This window comes from Lutjanus erythropterus, chromosome 18 (assembly GCF_056507025.1).
Source record: "Lutjanus erythropterus isolate fLutEry1 chromosome 18, fLutEry1.hap2, whole genome shotgun sequence".
Lineage (NCBI taxonomy): Eukaryota > Metazoa > Chordata > Actinopteri > Lutjaniformes > Lutjanidae > Lutjanus > Lutjanus erythropterus.
The window spans coordinates 19934988-19952723 of record NC_139334.1 but is presented as its reverse complement, the minus strand read 5'-3'; the positions used below and the strand labels follow the sequence as shown (position 1 = coordinate 19952723).

The window sequence follows — 17736 nt, the reverse complement described above, 5'->3', positions numbered from 1 at the left end:
GCTGCAGAATAAGCATGATATTACTGGATGTAATTATCACGATGCTTGCATCAATTACATAATATATATTATTCTGAAATGTGCCAATCTGCATAATGTGTACTTTTATTTTTTGTACTATCTTTCCATTAGAAAGAAAGTAGTTCCACAAGATCCTAAAGTAGTTCCAGAAGATTCTGTTGCACAAAGTCCCTACATGAAACTGCTCACAACAAGGTCTGTGGATTATTTCAAGCAACCGGATCATGATTTATGGAAAGAAATATTGCTGTTCTTTTTTTCACATGTATTTTTTAGTGCATGAAGCTCCAGAATGTGCCATCTAGTTCCATCGTTTCAGAGAGAAGCCAAAGCCAAAACTCACAACTCACACCAAAACAGAAAAGATGGATAAACGGCACTGCAGGTCAGAAGGCGAATATGTAGTTTTGATGTTGGGGTGAACTACTCCTTTAAAGTTTATGATGTGTGCAAATATACTTTTAATCAGAGGCAGAATATGCAACATCTTCTGCTTTGTCCGTGGACCAGTTTGTCAGTGTGTGTGGAAATGTGTGACGTGGCCGTTTTCTTTGCTTAACAGACTTCACATGAGAACACAAGTTCAAAAAAATAAGTGAATAACAGCGTGTAAAACTCCTCTCCTGTATGCCACGTTTATTCCCTTAAAATGTTTTCTGCTACAGTGCCTTCTAATGACAAGAGTTTAATCAACATTCCTCTCAACAAAGCATGAAAGTGATGGAGGATTTATTGTAGTGGAGTGCATTAGATATAGATCAGTTCACAGGGTTACTTTCTAATCTGAGCATTTCATGGCAAAGACTAAACAACAATGGAATCTGTCTGGATAAATACTGTGGATCTCCAGGAATATGTTTAGTGAGAGGAGCTGATTGTCCTTCGCACTGCAGCACAGCAGCTGATGCTTAGTCACAGCAGATGTCGATTTCTCATCTCCTCCACTTTAATAAGTTCAATAACAGATTTCAAGCAATATGTTTTACAATTAGCGTTAATCTTCCAAACAATACGATTACTGGGTTTTGCGTATCTGTGAGTGTTTTGCTTATTAGGAGCCGGGAAGTTCTGCTGCCGACCTGTCTTGTATTTGCCAATGCTATGAGAAATCTGCCTTCCCAAGCAAGAAAGTAAAAAGAAAAGTTTGGTTAAAGGTGGAGTCCTATGCTAAACTTCCTCAGCTGGCACTGTGGGCTGATAGTCCTGATGGTGGCGCTACAGCATAAGTTTAAAATTAATAAGAAATCAGTCATACATGCTACCGCTTTCCAACTTTGATCAAATGTAGGCCTAGTGACTGAAAATGTCCAGATGCTGGCAGGAATTATGAAGTCCACCATTTTGTTTTTCTAAAAAACTAGAAAACTAATTCTTCTAGCAGAAACCCCTGAATAAAAATATAAGACAGATGATGGAGCTAGATGATGGAGTACACAAATTCTCAGAGTTTTGACACTAGTTTGAAAGCTGCCTTCACATGCAACTCTTGCCTCAGTCACAGTGTGAAGCCATCAGTGGTTTCTCAGGCCCTGTTCAGACCTGGTTTTGACCGATCCCAAGTGGGCAGCCTTAAGCGGATGTTTTGTGAACACACTAGCAACCCTGGACTCCCTTCACAAATTGCCTTCTTGTAAATTTGACAAATGTTATAGATTAAGTTATTTCTTTCTTGGAAAAAGCATTGTGTTCGTTTGATACAATAAGTTGCAGTCAAAAACAACACACCTTTCAAATGTGCTTATTTACATAAAAAGCGGGGAAGTGAAACAGCTACAGCAAATTCTTAATCAGCTGTGCCTTCTTGTAGTCTGACTCACTGGATGCACACTAAGTCCTGCTATGGGTTGCATGCTTCAAGTGGCTGTGTGACATCCACTATCTATGTTTTCAAAGTCCCCAGGAAACAAGAAGAACCTCCTAGATGCAAACTACATGCTGGGACAAATGGTACAAACGTAAACATGCAAAAAGCTGTTAGTGCTGTTTGCTTTTCTTTTGGAGTGATGTAGTCATTTTAGCCCTCCTCTCAACATGCAAATGTTCCACCAAAACAAGTTCCCCAGCAGCACCCTGCATCCTGGGCTTAGCGCCGCCTGAGAAGTTTGTGACTGGTTCACAGAAATGCAAACAAGGCAGGGCGTTGCAGAGAGAGAGATCTGGCTATGCAAGACTAGTCTTCTTGTAAATTTGGCTTTAAATGCAAAACATTTATTTGCTTCTTCTGATGAGAAAGGTGCAACACTCGGTGGTGTGCTGGGATACACACTTCTGCTCTCTCTCTCTCTCTCTCTCTCTCTCTCTCTCTGTCTGTCATAAATGCCTTACTTTGTCATTTGTGAAGTGAAAAAACATGATATTTCCTCACAGTCACAGAAAGTAAAAATGTGCATCGTCCTGATCATAACTCAGTAATAAAATCCCAGCGCACCATGGAGCTTCTCTCCTCCCAGGCTGTTGGCAGCACAGGTAAAACATGTAGGTCATGTAGGCTGATTTAGGAGTTTAGTGTGGCACTGATCTTAAAAAGGGGAAGAAATAAATGTCCAAATGGACACTAATAAACAATGAACTGACAAAACAGCCTCAGTGTTTATTTGCATATAGAACAACAGATGTGAGATCCAATCAAAAATGGTCACTCAGGGCGCATATGGGGATGTAGTGTAATCCTAAAATACTTAAACCTGCCCAGTTGTGATTGGATCCCTGGGGACACAAGATAGTATGAGGTCTGAACAGGGCCTCATTTGTAGTAGCTCAGCAAGATCATGACCCGGTGCTCTTGGTATCTGTGATAGTGAGTCTGAGCCCTGGGTGATGCAGAATCACATAATAATGCCCTCTCATGCATTGTGTTGCGTGGAAAAGAGACACATGAATCCCAAGATGCTTATAATTGAATAAGCCTTAAATCATTTGGGTCCAGGCAGTTCTGCTGACGGACCCTCACATATCTCTCATTTGTCTTCCTCCTCCTTTTTTCATCTGTCTCCTTCTTCTTCTTTCTCTTCCACTCAATGCTGTGCAGCAGCTACACTTATTTCTTGTTTGTTAGGTGTTTAGTAGTTATTTGCAATTCAGGTAAAAGTAGGCTAGAGGTTAGAGAAGGGACATAGAAGGTAATTAGTTACTCTAGGATATACTGTAGATTGCTGTACATTCAGAAAATATGAGAAAACATACAGGAAACCTAGGATACAACTTTAACTCGAGTGATAAAGAGCTCTGCAGCTGCGTTCTCAAACTCCTTTGCGTCCATGTTCCCACCTGGGCCCCGTGTCTGGGCTCCAGCTATGGCCTGAGCTAGCTTGTATGGAGAGATCTTGGCACTGGCCTCCAGGTAGCGTATTGCCTTGACGTTAGCCTCCAGACAGGAATTAGCTTTAGTGTTGGCATTAGCACAGCAGTTTGTGTCCGAGCCTTGGGAAGTCTCCAGGGCTTCCTTCAAAGTCCCCAGCACGGCCAGGCACAGCGCCCGTGAAGCCGGCCCTTCATCAGGGCAGCACACCTCAGCGTAGAGCCTCTGAGCCTGCCGGATGTAGTCCGAGAAAACTGCACACGTGAGCACGCCGTGACGGAAGACGTCATACGGGACGGCCTCGTGGTCCTGGCAGTGGAGACGTCGAAGGAGCGGGGCGGAGGTGGAGGCAGGGACTCCACCCTCGCTGCACAAGCACTGCAGAGTCTGTGTGTAGAGGCCTCCTCTCACTCCTCCTCCTGTTGGGCTGTCAGCGCAGGGGCCCTCAAGGCCTTCAGGGACCTCAACTGGGCGTGTACGGGGTCCGGTGAGGTTCAAAAGGTCATAGGCTACACGGACATTGTTGCTAAAGGCAGATCTGGGTTTAAAGGAGATAAAAGAAAGCAAATCATTGGTTTGTTTCTGCCAGTGAGAAGGGAACACTTGTTTCTGTTATATTATAATATACTATACTATATTATAATATAATAAGAATAGTGAGATTCACTTCACTGTTCTATTGACAGGAGCTGAACAATTATAATCAGAGGTAGGATGATAGAGCACTTTTTTAGTGCAGGCTCTAAATTGATACAATATTATGACACATTTTCAATCTGAGAATCATTGTTTTTAATAGAGACATATGTATTTCTTTATTATTTGCTCTTTTGCAGTATATTTCAATCAAATAGTGATGTCTAAGGGTCGTGGTATGTAACAGGGACATATTTCTTAGAGAAAAGAAGTGAATCTATCAATGCTTAAACTTAAATTCAATTCACCTACATTTTATTAAGGCGGTCATGTCAGGCATATAGATACCTCAGAATGTGGGCAAATACTACCTGTATTGCTACATACCTCTAGAGATATATGAGAAAATTTGTTCTTTTGTGATTTGGGTGCACAATATTTGAGGATGCAGGACTGCATCATCCTGTTGGGATTTATTTCACAATAATGACCTGCCCAATGTACATTATCCCTTATATAGTGTTCACATGACACAAATATAAGGCAGCAACAGTGTAAGAGAGAAAATTAGCTTAGTAAAGTAAAATTATGTAAAGCCGAATTATTAAATATGTCTGTTAGCACGGCGAGAAAATAGAAATGTGTTTCATCATAACTTCTAATAGAGTAATATTCGCTTCATTATGAAAAGGTGGGAAATTAGCGCAGACCTCTGGGAGTGATGAGCCAGCCGCAGGTGCCACAGCGCCCGGTTGAGATGCTGCTGCTCCTGCGCTCCTGCGTTCAGCGGGCCGTTGTTCAGCTGATCTCCATCCCCGCATCCAGCTGAGCCGGCGGTCTCTGTCACAGAGGCGAGGTGGCAGAAGTGGTCCGCCAGGAAGCCGATGGGATCGTCCGATCTGGCCTCCACCATCTTCAGGATGGCCCCGCGGAGCAGCTCTCCCACCCCGGCCTGCGACAGAAACTCCCTGTCGCTGTCCGACTTGGTGGCTTTGCCCTCGGGCATCCCGGGAGGAGTCGCTCCCGATCGGCGTTTCTCCTTGTCCGCCATGATGATGACGTCTCGTGTCGCAGCAACGGCAGCGGAAGTGATTTAAAGCTGACTGGTCAAAAGACAGGAAACGGACCGGCAGGTTGTTTATTTATCTCCGGTAAACATAACAAAAGCTATTCCACATTTACAGGGGCCGAAAAGCTTCAAAACAAAAGCGTTGTCCGCAAAATCTTATCATCATGACGACCCTCTGTCGCTCTGGTTGCTAGGGACGCTGTCTGTCCAGGTGTGTGCAGGTGCGCGTGGGCACCCAGCCCAGAGTTCATCCAATACATGTATCGCAGAATTTCTTTTCCTTACACGGATTCGTATGTGTTTCACTTCAATATGAAAAATGAGGGGACATATTTTTATACTAAATCTATTATTTTTACTTGCTAAATACAGATACTCATTTTGCTTTTCCCCGGGAGCCACTTGTATAAGACGCCAGGAGGCCAGGAGCAAGTTAATAAATAAATAAATAAATAAATATATTAGAAATAACAGTAATTATGAAATAAAATTAGCTTTAAAATGCCCATAACATATCTTTCTTTAAAGTTCTTTATATTAAAATTAACTGACTTATTAACTAAATTGGTGTAAGTTTGGCAGATAAATCAGGTATTTTACCACATTTAATAACTGCAACTGCATTTTAGCAGTAAATGTTTTGGTAACAACAACAACGATAATAGTAATAATACTATATAGAGCACTCTAGGTTAAAAACATGCATAAAGAGATCATATTTAAGCTCTTTTAGTATAAAACACATGGATGGATTTCTGTATTATTGTTGCTTCTTCTCAGATAACACTGTTAGCCTGACAGATCAACCCTCTCTGTTACTGACAGCCTCATTTATATATGCTATATGGCGTGTCATATATGTTTTTTTATGGCTACTACTCATGCACACAAATAAAGCATATTGGAACTTCAGAGATCGCTCAATAGGAGGCAAAGTGGATTTAAAAAAAAAACTAAACAAACAGTAATTAATTCCATCAAATACATCAAGTTCAAACAATATTAAAATGTTTAATGTATATAAATAGCCCATGTTACTCTTTAATGAAATAGTTAGAACTACATCCACATCTCCTGTCACATAGCTTCACACAAAAACATTTGGATGGCGACAAAAGGCAGTGACACACAACAACACAAAATACAGCAAGTTAGAAGATTCCTCTCAGTCAACAAATTCATTTAAGGTACATTCAAACAACAAATACAGCAGTTATCAATTTTCACAGCTGCAAGATCAATATCACATTTGCTTGTTAAAAATATGGATCCACTTCTAAAACTTTAACTGTACAGTTGTATTTTACATTTGTATGACACATGGAAAACTACTTAAATAAAGATACAAGCATTATTAAGAAAACTAATAAGGTGTAAACACTTTTTAAAACAGTCGATACATGGTTAAGTCTGAATAAAATAAACAAACTGTGACATACATTTTAACAAAATAGCTGCTTTGAACAATGTTATGCAGTGTGGAGACTCAATATTTTAGTTTAGGGCTTCATATGGGCCCTTGTTGATGTTCAGTAGTTCAGTATAACGGACATAACTGCATGTATGATATGCAAATGTTGCTGCACCATACCTTTCTTTAATAGGACAAAACTTGCTAAATGTCTATGATTTAAAATGCATCTTAAACAAATGTTAAGTTGACCCTGTAAACCAGTGTTTTATGATCACTTGATTAATAAGGGCCATTTTATTATTATTAAGGTATCAAGTTTAAAATGTATTACTTTTCAGTTCTATCATGGGCTGTAGTGTTATATTTGCTGTCATAATACATGTGCTGCATCATCAACATGTGCACAGAAGCCATTTGTTAAAGGTTTATGGTTCCCGTTGGTGAGGACAGCTTTTTTCACGGTAGCCACGGTGCCGTTGGTGTAGGTGGTGTGTGGAGGCAGGAAGTCTCTCTGCAGCTTGTGCTCCAGCAGCATGTGGTTCTGAGGAGGGAGGCCGAGGCACGCTCTGGGAAAAAACACACCAAAGAGTAAGACGGATGTCAACTTCTGCTACTAAATGAAACACGAGAATTGCACCTCTGTGTATATATCAGAGTCCTAAAAGCATAATTCTTCTGTTGATTCACTGCTTTACCTTACTGTAAGACAGCCTTTTCTGCCTGAATCAGTTAGTTAGTCTCTGTTATTGTGTGACTTTGGTGAACCTGAACTAACCCTTTACAACACAAAAGTCACACAATATCGCAAACAAAATAACCAATCAAGGCAGCTGTAGACCAGCAACTCCCATTTTCTGCAAGGTAAAATTACCGTTTTTGCCCATGGAGTTTGGTGTCTTTGGACAATGGGCTGTCTAATGACTGGGTAAAGCCATGAAAATATTCTAAATAACATGTACTCTTAACCCCATAATATGTAAGTTCTGCCGCTTAGGGGCTCTCTCACATTAAAATAAGAACAAAGGATGTAATTTGAGGCCATCTGAAATAGCGTGAAATCATGGAACTTGTTTTCTTTCGTTGTTAAACAACAATCACTGCCAATGAAAATCTCTCTTAAGTGACTTAGGCAGAAATCGTGTTCATGGAGGAGTTTTATTCACGTTATGCAGGTTTGCCAACTTCCTTCCTCACTCTCTGCAACTAATGGCTAATAGAAAACATGCCGTTACCTTGAATTAATTCTGGATTTCTCTGAGTTTTAACATTTCTGGAAAAATTTGGGATAATATTTGTAGACAGGTCAACAAGCGTTTTTAAACATGTTAAGAAATATTACATATTATAGCTTTAAACTGATGCTGATTTTTTTTTCTCCACGTGGGCCTCTTTTGTAAGGGGCTAAAATACATTTTGTTGCTGGCTGCCATCTACTTTAGGTAACACACTGACTAGGGATAAGTCTTCAAAAAACCCAACTATCCCTTTAAGAAACCAAAGTCTTCTCCATACCTCATGATGTTTTCTATGCAGGCTCTCTGCCGGAAGAAGGCGTTTACAACCGGGGTCCCTGATGGAACGAGGGGGGCCTTGCAGAGGAAGGAGAGCAGCGCTAAGACACTGTGGAAGGACTGGAAGTCCTCCTCCCCTTGCGGTCGGACGGTCACACGCTGGCAGAGCTCCGTCAGTATCACCAAGTCCAGGATGATTGGACTGGCTAGTAGAGAGTCCTGTTTCCAAACAGAAAGATGAGGTGAGTTTAATCACGCAATAGAGGGGGAAATGAATGGTTTAAGACAGTTATCAACAAACAGAACTCCTTAAACATGCAGGAATAGGATCTAGCGTCTAGCAGTGTCATTAGCAGCTGTCAAATCAGACATTTTCAAATTTTACAGATAATGACTTTAATGCAAACTGCATTGATGCATTGTTTTGACTGTGGTTAGATCCATGTGCCAATGATTTAAAGGGTAACTGCTGTATTTTTCAACCAATTTTAAACCATATTTTCCCATGTTTTTGTGTATAAGTGACTGATGGGAACAATAATTCCTGAAATTGGTCCAGTATTGAGGGAGGCTGCTGCAGCTGTCAGAAACAAAACTGAGCTACAACATAATCCTTCCAGGCAGCACATTGTCAAAGTACTTCCACTAGAAGTACTTGTTTCTGTCACTGACAGGCTCAGATTGTTATTGTAAGTGTCTGAAAACATCATGGACAGGATCCCTACAGAGGTAGATCTTTTTGTTTGAGATTAAGATCATTTAATTTTACTAGAAACAGCTGCTATATTGCTCTGTTCAAAGCTACCAAACTCCATTTACACATAAAAGATTTATTCATCAGAGTCAGCCTGACTCTGTGACCACTGTGGAGAAAGGTCGACCACTGCTAACTCAACCAAGACTCACAGACCCAAACTGTTAAAGGTTGCATAATCTTTCACAATTATTTTGATAGCAGCAGGTGTTTTGTAGAAAAATGAGACGATCCTGGTGAAAATTGGTGCAGTCCATCTGTTGCTTTCAGCCAGTTCTTGTCAGGCAAATTCAACACATCGTGGCTTTAATAAACAACACTTAAATGACTGCATATTCTTTTAAAAAACAGGTAATTCTTTTTGTAATTACATCATCTAAATTAATGTAGTTTGACACACAGATGAGGTGTGTAAACCATAAGAAGAAAAGATGTTATTTTATGTGTAGGAATGGTGGTGGGCAGGCTGAAGTAACTGTGCCAGCGAAACATAAAAGAATGATGTCAATGACCTGCAGATGTCTCTTTAAATTATCTCCAAGGCTTGTTAAGAGGGATTAACAGTAAGCTGCAGCACTCCTGAGCCTCCTCCTCCACAACTACACTTAGATAATGAGAAAGAGCTCTGATCGTTGGGTTCAGCAGCAATTAAGAGCTTGAACTCCTACACTGGAAACTGTTCTGATGTGCTAGATTTGCCTTTTTCAAATACATGTTTTACAGAAACACTGACCTCACATGTGTTGTGCAGTGCGATCGTATTCGTCCCTCCCATCATTATTTCAGATGTGTATTCATCCATGGCACGCTTGCTATCACCCACATAGGGAACATATTTAATCACCACCTGAAATGACACAGAGAGACGGTTAATAAGTCCGATCGGGTGTTTTCTGTAAACATCCACACGGGGCTCATTATCTCTCCAAGTCACTCACGCAGTGGTCAGGCTTCTCTCCAGGCTGGTACAGTATGGGGTTTGACTGGACCATGTCATCGACCACGTTGCTCTTGGAGATCTCTTTGGAGCGGAACTGCTGTGGAGCCGACAGATTCTTCCCGTCGTTGTTGCCGAGGTGATTGTAGCTGACGATGGAGGTCGGCTGGCGAGGGGAAGAGGAGCCCATTAAAATCTCTTTGTTCAGGAAATACACAGTGCTGAAAGATGTTAGCTGTCATCTTATTTTCATATCATCTGCTAGGAGCATCACACTGTAACTTCTCCTCATGGTTTTTCCTTTTTTTTCCTTACTTAAAGGGCACGTTCCTTTATTATTTGTATTTCTTCAGGTTTTTCTGTAGCTTCTCAGAAGTGTCGTAGTTATGAAGTTACATTTGCAAATCTAAACTTTAAAATTTTGGTCACGGTATGTATGTTTTAGTGTTAAAATGCTATTTTCCCAAGCCCTTCTAAGTTCTTAATTATATTCCCATTTGATGCTTTCAAGTTTAAAATACAGTAGCTTATGGTGCAAATTCCTGATCCTGACATTTACAATAGTCAAGTCAAGTAAAGTAAAAGTTATTTTTATAGCACATTTAAAACAACATGATCTGACTGAAGAGCTATTCAATAATAGGGAATAGAAAATAAGTCAACAGAGCAGACAACAAAATCATGCATATACTCAGGCAGAGATCGGGATCAGAGATCTGGCCTTTTCTCTCAAAGGCCAGAGAAAAGAGTTGGGCCTTGAGCTGTGCTTTGAACGACTAGTAGAGATCTGATGTGGTGGGGCAGTTTATTCTCCAGTGACTGGGAGCCAATACTGAGGCTATCTGCCCTCTGCAACGGCCTGGGTTCAATTCCAGCCTGCGGCCCTTCGTCCTCTCTCTCTGCCCCCTTTCCTGTACATCTTCAGCTGTCTCTCCACATAATAAAGGCTAAAAAAAGCTTGTATTTTTTTAAAAGGCAGATAGTAAGGCTTTAAAATGAACTGACAGGGACCCAGTGGAATGAAGCAAGTACGGGGGGGGGGGGGATTACTGCAGTTCCACGTTCACAGGAACCAGTTCAAAACCTTGTCACAGCATTCTGCACATATCGCAGACATGAGATTAAAGACTGACTGACTCCTATGTACAAGGAGTTACAGCACTCAAGGCGAGCAGTAATTGTAAAGCACTGGCTGCGTCTAGTAGCGAAAAGCATGGATTACTTTTTCACAATCTTGGAACGGTAGGAAGGGTTTTACTTTTGCAAAGGCTCGCAGCTGGAGAAAGCTGCTTCTCACTGTTTGTCAAACTTAAACACTGAAGCTTGCCATGGTTTTTTGAATAGGATTTCCACAAAAGATGACAGTGGGATGAGCTCCCCACACAGGAACGCCAAAGAGGACCACCTCGGTTTTCAGTTCATTTATGATCAGGAAGTTTTGGGACATCCAGCGTTTAATATCTGTTGTATTTTCACTTAAATTCTGGTCTTAGATAGGAAACATCATTCTCAAATCGCTGACCTCCTGATTTTATTGTTCTTAGCTTTTCTTGTACATTCTAACAATTTAATATCATCCACCATCAGCGTCCTTTTTCTCACCTTGATACCTGCGCTGACCAGAAAGTCTACCAGCACTGACTTGATCTTGGTCTGACCGGATTTGAAGTCGTCTCCTCCAATGAACACTCCTTTCTGGACGGCCAGCTCCACGGCTCCTGGTACAAAAGTGTTCTGTGGGGAGCCGTTGATATAGGCGCAACCCTCCAGTATACTGGCCACTGCAAACAGAGTGGAGGGAGAAACCTCTGCTCCTGCCTAATGGATGGAGGGAAAAAAAAACAGAATGACTGTTACTGAGTGTATCATGATGTTTCACGGAGAAAGAAAGCTTGACTCACAAGGTTGCATTTCCCCTGAGACTCTCTGCACATCAATTTTGTAGCACAGCTCTATTGTCGACTTTATGCCTATCTAAAATTGAGCTATTTGCTGAAGATCACAAGTCTGTGAAATAGACTATTATCATTGCTGACAGCGGTACAAGCATGCTGAAGACAGGAGATAAAATAAAAACTCAGCCATGAGGGGCAAATCACAATTTTCTTCCCCTGATCTGATATAAAAAGGAATGGCTGCTCATTATGGCATTTCATCCACAAATCCACAGTGAAGTGTTAGGAGAGTTAATCTTTTCATCCTCTAAGCTTTATTAATCACTAAATGTGATGGAGGATTGCTGTTTGGTCTTCAGCATTAGGATGAAATTAAAAATCGATTGGGTGATTCACGAGCAGGCCACCGACACGCTTTAGAATTTGGGTTGGTTTTCGAGGACAGTTAAAGCCTTTCACACCAAAACCAACTCAAGGATTTGTGCACCTCAGAGTATGTTTTATCAATCTGGCAGTTTCTCTCACCTGGATTGCGGCTAGCAGGTTCTTTGCAGTGTCGTTGACCCCCGGTATGATGTCACAGAAGCGCTCAGTGTTGGCGGTCCACAGAATGATTACTTTGTCCACGCCATTCGACTGACGGAAGTCCCTTATATCAGCTCTGATCTGCTCCACCTGGAAGACCACAGACTCTTTAAATAATAGTTTGGATTTTTTGAAGTGGGACTGTATGAGGTACTTATCAAGTCAGTAGAGATGAGTGAGTACACCATTATCTGTATCTGTATCTGTTCAACCAACTAAATTATCTGTATCAGTATCTGCTGGGTTTAAACCGGACAAGTGGCGTTTAAACCTGATGTGGACAGGACTAACTGTCAGTTGTTGAGAACTGAGCCTCAACTCGATGCTTTTAATGGCAAGAGAGCTACAACAGGACATTTTTAATTAACTTGAATATAAAAAAAGTATGGATACCGACACATCAATAACTCGTGAAAAGTGCATTATCAGTACTGAATAGTCGTTACAGCAAAGTACTTACTAAAACCTGGTGGTTGGAAACTGCCATTATACAAGCCACATATTACTTTTCCAAAGCAACTCCATAAGCAAAACCTATAATTCTACTTCACAGAACATGAGAGTTGCTTGTCTACTGCTGCTTAAAATACTTAATCATCCCAGCTAAACATAAAAACAGCAAAGTCACACAATAACACGAACAAACTAACTGATCGACGCAGCGGTAGACCTCCAACTCCTGTGTTCTGCAAGGTACAATTACTGTTTTTGCCTAAAGAGGTTGCTTTGGAGACAGTTATATTTTATATGTGTAACAGCAGATTCCCATTGGAAAAAGCTGTCTGATGGCAAGACTGATTAAACATTACACATGAAACTGGGAGAAGCGACTGCTGCTGAGTAGACTGAGCATTACCTGCTCCGCCATGGTCCCAGAGAGGACATTGTCCGCCCGACTCTCTTGGTTTGCAGCGATGAATTCTGGGATGTAGATGGACGGTCTGGGTTTCATGCGGCTCATGTGCGGTCGCAGCTGCTCTTGTAATGACCAGTCAAACACCTGAGCTCTCTCCATCGCCCTGCCAAGATCCATTGAGGAGATATCCCAGCCTAAAACACAAACACACTTCGAGTTAACAGTCCTGGATGCCTTAAATAACTTCCTTTTTCCAGAGCACAGGCTGACCTTTTTGAGTCATCACTTTCATCTTTTAATAGACTGTAGGAGCTCTATAAATAGCTTGCCTGTTAAAACTCTTCCCTTATGAAGTAACGGCCCAGATTGCACTAGAGGACACAGTAAGAGCACATCTTTGACCATCTTCACCTCAGGGAGGTGATGCTGCCCTGGGGTCAGGCTTCCCTGCTGTTACCTTACTTGCCCTCTAAAATACACACAAACACACACACTTCTCCTCGTCTGTGTCAGAGGTTAGACCTTGAGCAGACTACGTGCAATTGTCCATACCGTCAAAGATAATATCATTAGGGTGCACCATGGGTAGGAGGTCACGGAAGGGAACGTTGACCTCGCCCTCGAGCCCTGATCCCAGACAAACAGTAGATGCCTGCAGAAGGGAGCCGTAGTAGTTTGCTTTCTGTGGGAATGTGGGGGAGAAAGAAGAGAAAAGAGAGGAAAAAAACATAGCTGAAATGGAAACCAGCTCATAGAGGTAAAAATGTATGTCCAAATAAGGTGAAATCCCCAGGACCATAGTCAGTTCAGCTCTTTGCACTCTACTGAACATGTCAGCACAACCAACTCATGACGAGTCTCTACCACTGTATCATGGGACATACAGTAGGCTATCTTTATAAAACAGGACAATAAGGTCTTCTGTTAGCTCCCTTGTGGCAGCCTCAAAGTTTTCATATCCCATTATAGGCTGGTTATAAAGAGTTCATTCACCATATAGAGCCAAATTTCCACCCAACGTACCCTGAACTTTCAGTCCCAGGAACTACTTTAAGGAACTAAAGCCTGTTGTTTTCTGTGTTTCAAAGATTTTTGCACACAACAATGATGTCAGCTGTTTATCGTCTGTCCGTCACATGATTTCTTCTGTATCTTCATGGTGATGTGTCGAAGCACAGTGAACAAAATATGGATAGAAGATTAAGCAGATTAAAAATCTGCAATTGCTCAGCAAAACAGAAGTGTCCCACGTCCAAAGTTCCAGTACTTTTGGAGACTTTTTTTCTCCCTCCTGGTAGCCAGTGGTTAGCATTCATTTCAGTACTGTATAGACGTCGGCTGTTTTGAGGTGTATAATCCACACAGTGAACAAAGTTACTTAATAACTGATTTGTTATCTTCAAAGTGAAGCGATTTGAATCTTATATACATTAAAATTGCAGTAAGCGATTCTAGAGAAAGAAAGTTCATTGTTTCATCTTTCAAAGGTCATCAAATACTTACATTTTGGGAAGGAAACTCAACAGTTAACTATTTTATGGTTCCTTGGGTATGACATCATGTTGGATGTAAGTAGATGGTATGATGACCAAAGAAGCTGAATTATAGGCTATAACTCAAGTCAGTACAAACAAAAACATCATCAGCATGCGTCATCCATCTGCACCACCATACAGAGAAGTCCAGTTTTCTCCCAGACCACTTGAATTATTTTATGTATTTTATGCAGGGTCCGCAATTAACACCTGCCAGTAGATTTTATATTTGGTATGTACATTGCACAACACAACTAACAAACTCAGAATACAGTGTAACTAAAGGCCAAAGAGTGTACCGTTTTCACTGCCCGAAAGTTAAATCCCCTGACAGCAGCTGCAGCTAACGTTAGCACATCTGCAGCCAGCGTCTAAACAGTGTAACTTAACCTTTAATGGGCAGCAAAATTTTCCATGAGGCATCGTCTTCATTATCATCTTCAGGTGATTAATTGGCTCGCTGGATAAGTTGCTGTTGGAGATAACTGGGCTGTTTACTGTGATAACTGTCCCAGTTGGTTTACCATTTTACTAGCGTCAGCCAACACTCAGACACTGGCCTGTATGTACATTTACAGTATTACAGTATGAAGCCCAGTGGTGTTAACGATAACAACAACATAACAGGAAGGACGTCCCGTGTGTATCCTTCATGACGTAAACAACAGTGTTGCCCTGGTGACTGATGGTGACTCTCTGAGATGAAAGAGTGATAAAACCATGTTGAAATTATTAAGTTTAAATTTATTTTTAATAAGAGACCAAAGTAATGAAAAAAGGTATCACCAGGTGCTGCAACCAAATTCCAGGTACAGGTATCTCTACCGCATCGGTTCAACCCTAGTTATTATCTGGTAGAAGAAGTTTTTCATCTACCAGACATTTGGCTGGTGAGCTAAAAGTTCATTTTGGACCCTGCTTAAAGGCTATTACGGAACTTTTGCATTACAAAACCAAAAATAAACTGCGTAACCCACCTTTCATCATGTCTGTGCAAGTTGTTTTTCCACACTCTAACCCAGCAACTCACTCACTGTCTGTACAGACATGTCTGTGTCACTCCTCTCACCTTCACTCCAGTCTTGGTTCTCCAGGTGAGACCCAGCTTGTTGGCCAGGACAGCTGCTGTGACTGTGGTCCCGTTGTTGCCTCCCCAGCCCACCAGCATCACACCCAGCCGGGGCAGATGCCTCTCAGTGCGGAAAGTCATCTCTGTGGTCCGAGGGGTCACCTGTTTTTTGAGGGGGTTTTTTCCCATGTAGAGCAAAGTTACTGTATAGAGGACACGTGCAGATGCATGTGCTCACAATAAAGTGTAATAAAGCTCCTCTTACCGTGACATTGTTGCCCTCTCTGTGCACTGATGCAGTCTGGTAGGAGTACTGAGCTGTAATGTGTGTATCCGTGTACTTCACATTAGGGCTGTTTATATGGATGTTCACAGACATGGCTGCAGAGTCTGCAAAGACACAGGAGGCGTTGTACAACTTCTTCCACTGTGAAATGTGAAAACGGCACTGTGGGTAAAAAGCTGCTTCCTCAACACGTCATACTAACTCAAACTACAAGCATGTGCCCCTGTCGAAAAATCACATGTAAGTTATCTCTGGTCTCCCTAACTGACCAAATTTTTTAAATTAGACTAAAACATTCCTGTCAGAACATTTTTTTTGGCTGTTTCTGTCCTTTAAAAGCAGATAAATAAGAGTGCTAACAAATGAATGACACGCACGCGATTCAAACTGAAACCCGGAAACTCCCTCACCTTTTTCCGCCTCAGAAGATGTAAATAACTTGACGGTTATAAAATGTCGGTACCGGTGTGTCTCGTCGACAGTTCTTCTCCTGTTTGAATTAGTTCCTTTTCTTTTCGTCTAAAAGTCCCGGGCAGTGTAAGTCCCCAGCCTCTCTGACTGACTGACTGACTATGCGTCTGATTAATTAACCTTCCTCGCGCGACGTCGTCAGCCAATCACAGACCGCACCGTCCCTGTTACGTAACTCGCAGGGAGGATGCAGAGGATGATGATGATGATAACACGGTGTAGACAATAGGCTGTTACAAAATACAGAAGTCTGGTAATTTCCTGACTCCCCACGATGATCAATAATAGACTTACATTGTTGTTTATTATGTTTACATTCATGCAGTTATCAATATTTGCAGTTTAATCAATCAATTAATGTGGCTGACATGATGTCTTGTGTTAGTGTGGGACATGTAATAATAATTATTGTTGTAATAGTAATAATAACCATTATTAATAAATGGTAAATTCAGAGTTAATTCAACTTAAGTTAACATGTTTTCTTTTAACAATGATGTGATAAAATTATGTTTGCTTTGCTTATGTTTGTTTGTAGCTGTACAACAGTACAATGATAATTAAATTCTAATTTCAAATTAAAGCATAAGTAATAATTAGTAAACATAATTAACAATTAAATAATTATTAACTAACTATTAACTGTCAATTTACCATTAATTAATGATGGTTATTATCAAGCTTTGCCCTACTGGTAGTGGTGATTCTTTTTGTTTATTTGTTTGTTTGTTGTCTAATTATTATTATTTAAACGTGACAAAAGTGTGACATACAAGGTAAGACATAAAAGGATATGACAAAAAACATGAAACCACAGCAAAAAAAGAAATTAAAAAACATGAAATAAAACATACTGGTATCACGAGAAAACTGTTAAGTGAACTATGAGATGAAAAACTGAAAATCTGAAGGTATGTGTCATCATATGTCTGCGCACATTGAGGCACACATATGGCATTTAATTAGTCTCAAAACACACCCTACTACATGTTGTGTTAAGCCTGTTGATGTGCATGGAGGTATGAGGTAGGAAAAAACAAAAGCGGCCATAGTAAACAGTTATTACTACCATGATCACCACTATACTACCATCTCTATTATTACCTTATAAGAATAATCATTTCAGTCTGATCAACATCAGACTGCTCAAGCGCGTACTTGTTCACAATTAAATACTCTGGTTTATGAAAAGAAATTTCCTGTAAAGACCACTAAAGTTAATCACCTCAAAATGGAGAAATATTACAGAATCATGCAAATTTCCTACACTTGTTGAAGCTCTGTTCTCCAGCACATTCAATTCCTCCAACTCTGGGATGCATCATGGCAATCATCCTCAACAGACAGAGCAGACAAAGCAATCAATGGGAGCCAAACAGTATTCATGATGGAAACAGTC

The 17736-nt window shown here is 40.9% G+C and overlaps 2 protein-coding genes across 2 annotated transcripts; both read right to left on the bottom strand.

The window, feature by feature from the left end:
- Positions 1–2591: 2591 nt before the first annotated feature.
- Positions 2592–5467, bottom strand: tpgs1 (tubulin polyglutamylase complex subunit 1). The gene is made up of 2 exons (XM_084742560.1): positions 4666–5467; positions 2592–3857 (listed from the first exon to the last, which is right to left on the bottom strand). Exons 1-2 carry the CDS (start codon positions 5004–5006, stop codon positions 3212–3214), a joined length of 987 nt encoding a protein of 328 aa, XP_084598686.1. The 5' UTR covers positions 5007–5467; the 3' UTR covers positions 2592–3211.
- Positions 5468–6015: 548 nt separating this feature from the next.
- Positions 6016–16435, bottom strand: LOC146310954 (inositol-3-phosphate synthase 1-A-like). The gene is made up of 11 exons (XM_084742780.1): positions 16277–16435; positions 15846–15970; positions 15581–15742; positions 13529–13658; positions 12977–13170; positions 12061–12210; positions 11243–11458; positions 9642–9806; positions 9437–9550; positions 7951–8168; positions 6016–7004 (listed from the first exon to the last, which is right to left on the bottom strand). The coding sequence occupies exons 2-11, from the start codon at positions 15957–15959 to the stop codon at positions 6809–6811; spliced, it is 1659 nt and encodes a 552-aa protein (XP_084598906.1). The 5' UTR covers positions 15960–15970; positions 16277–16435; the 3' UTR covers positions 6016–6808.
- Positions 16436–17736: the final 1301 nt, after the last annotated feature.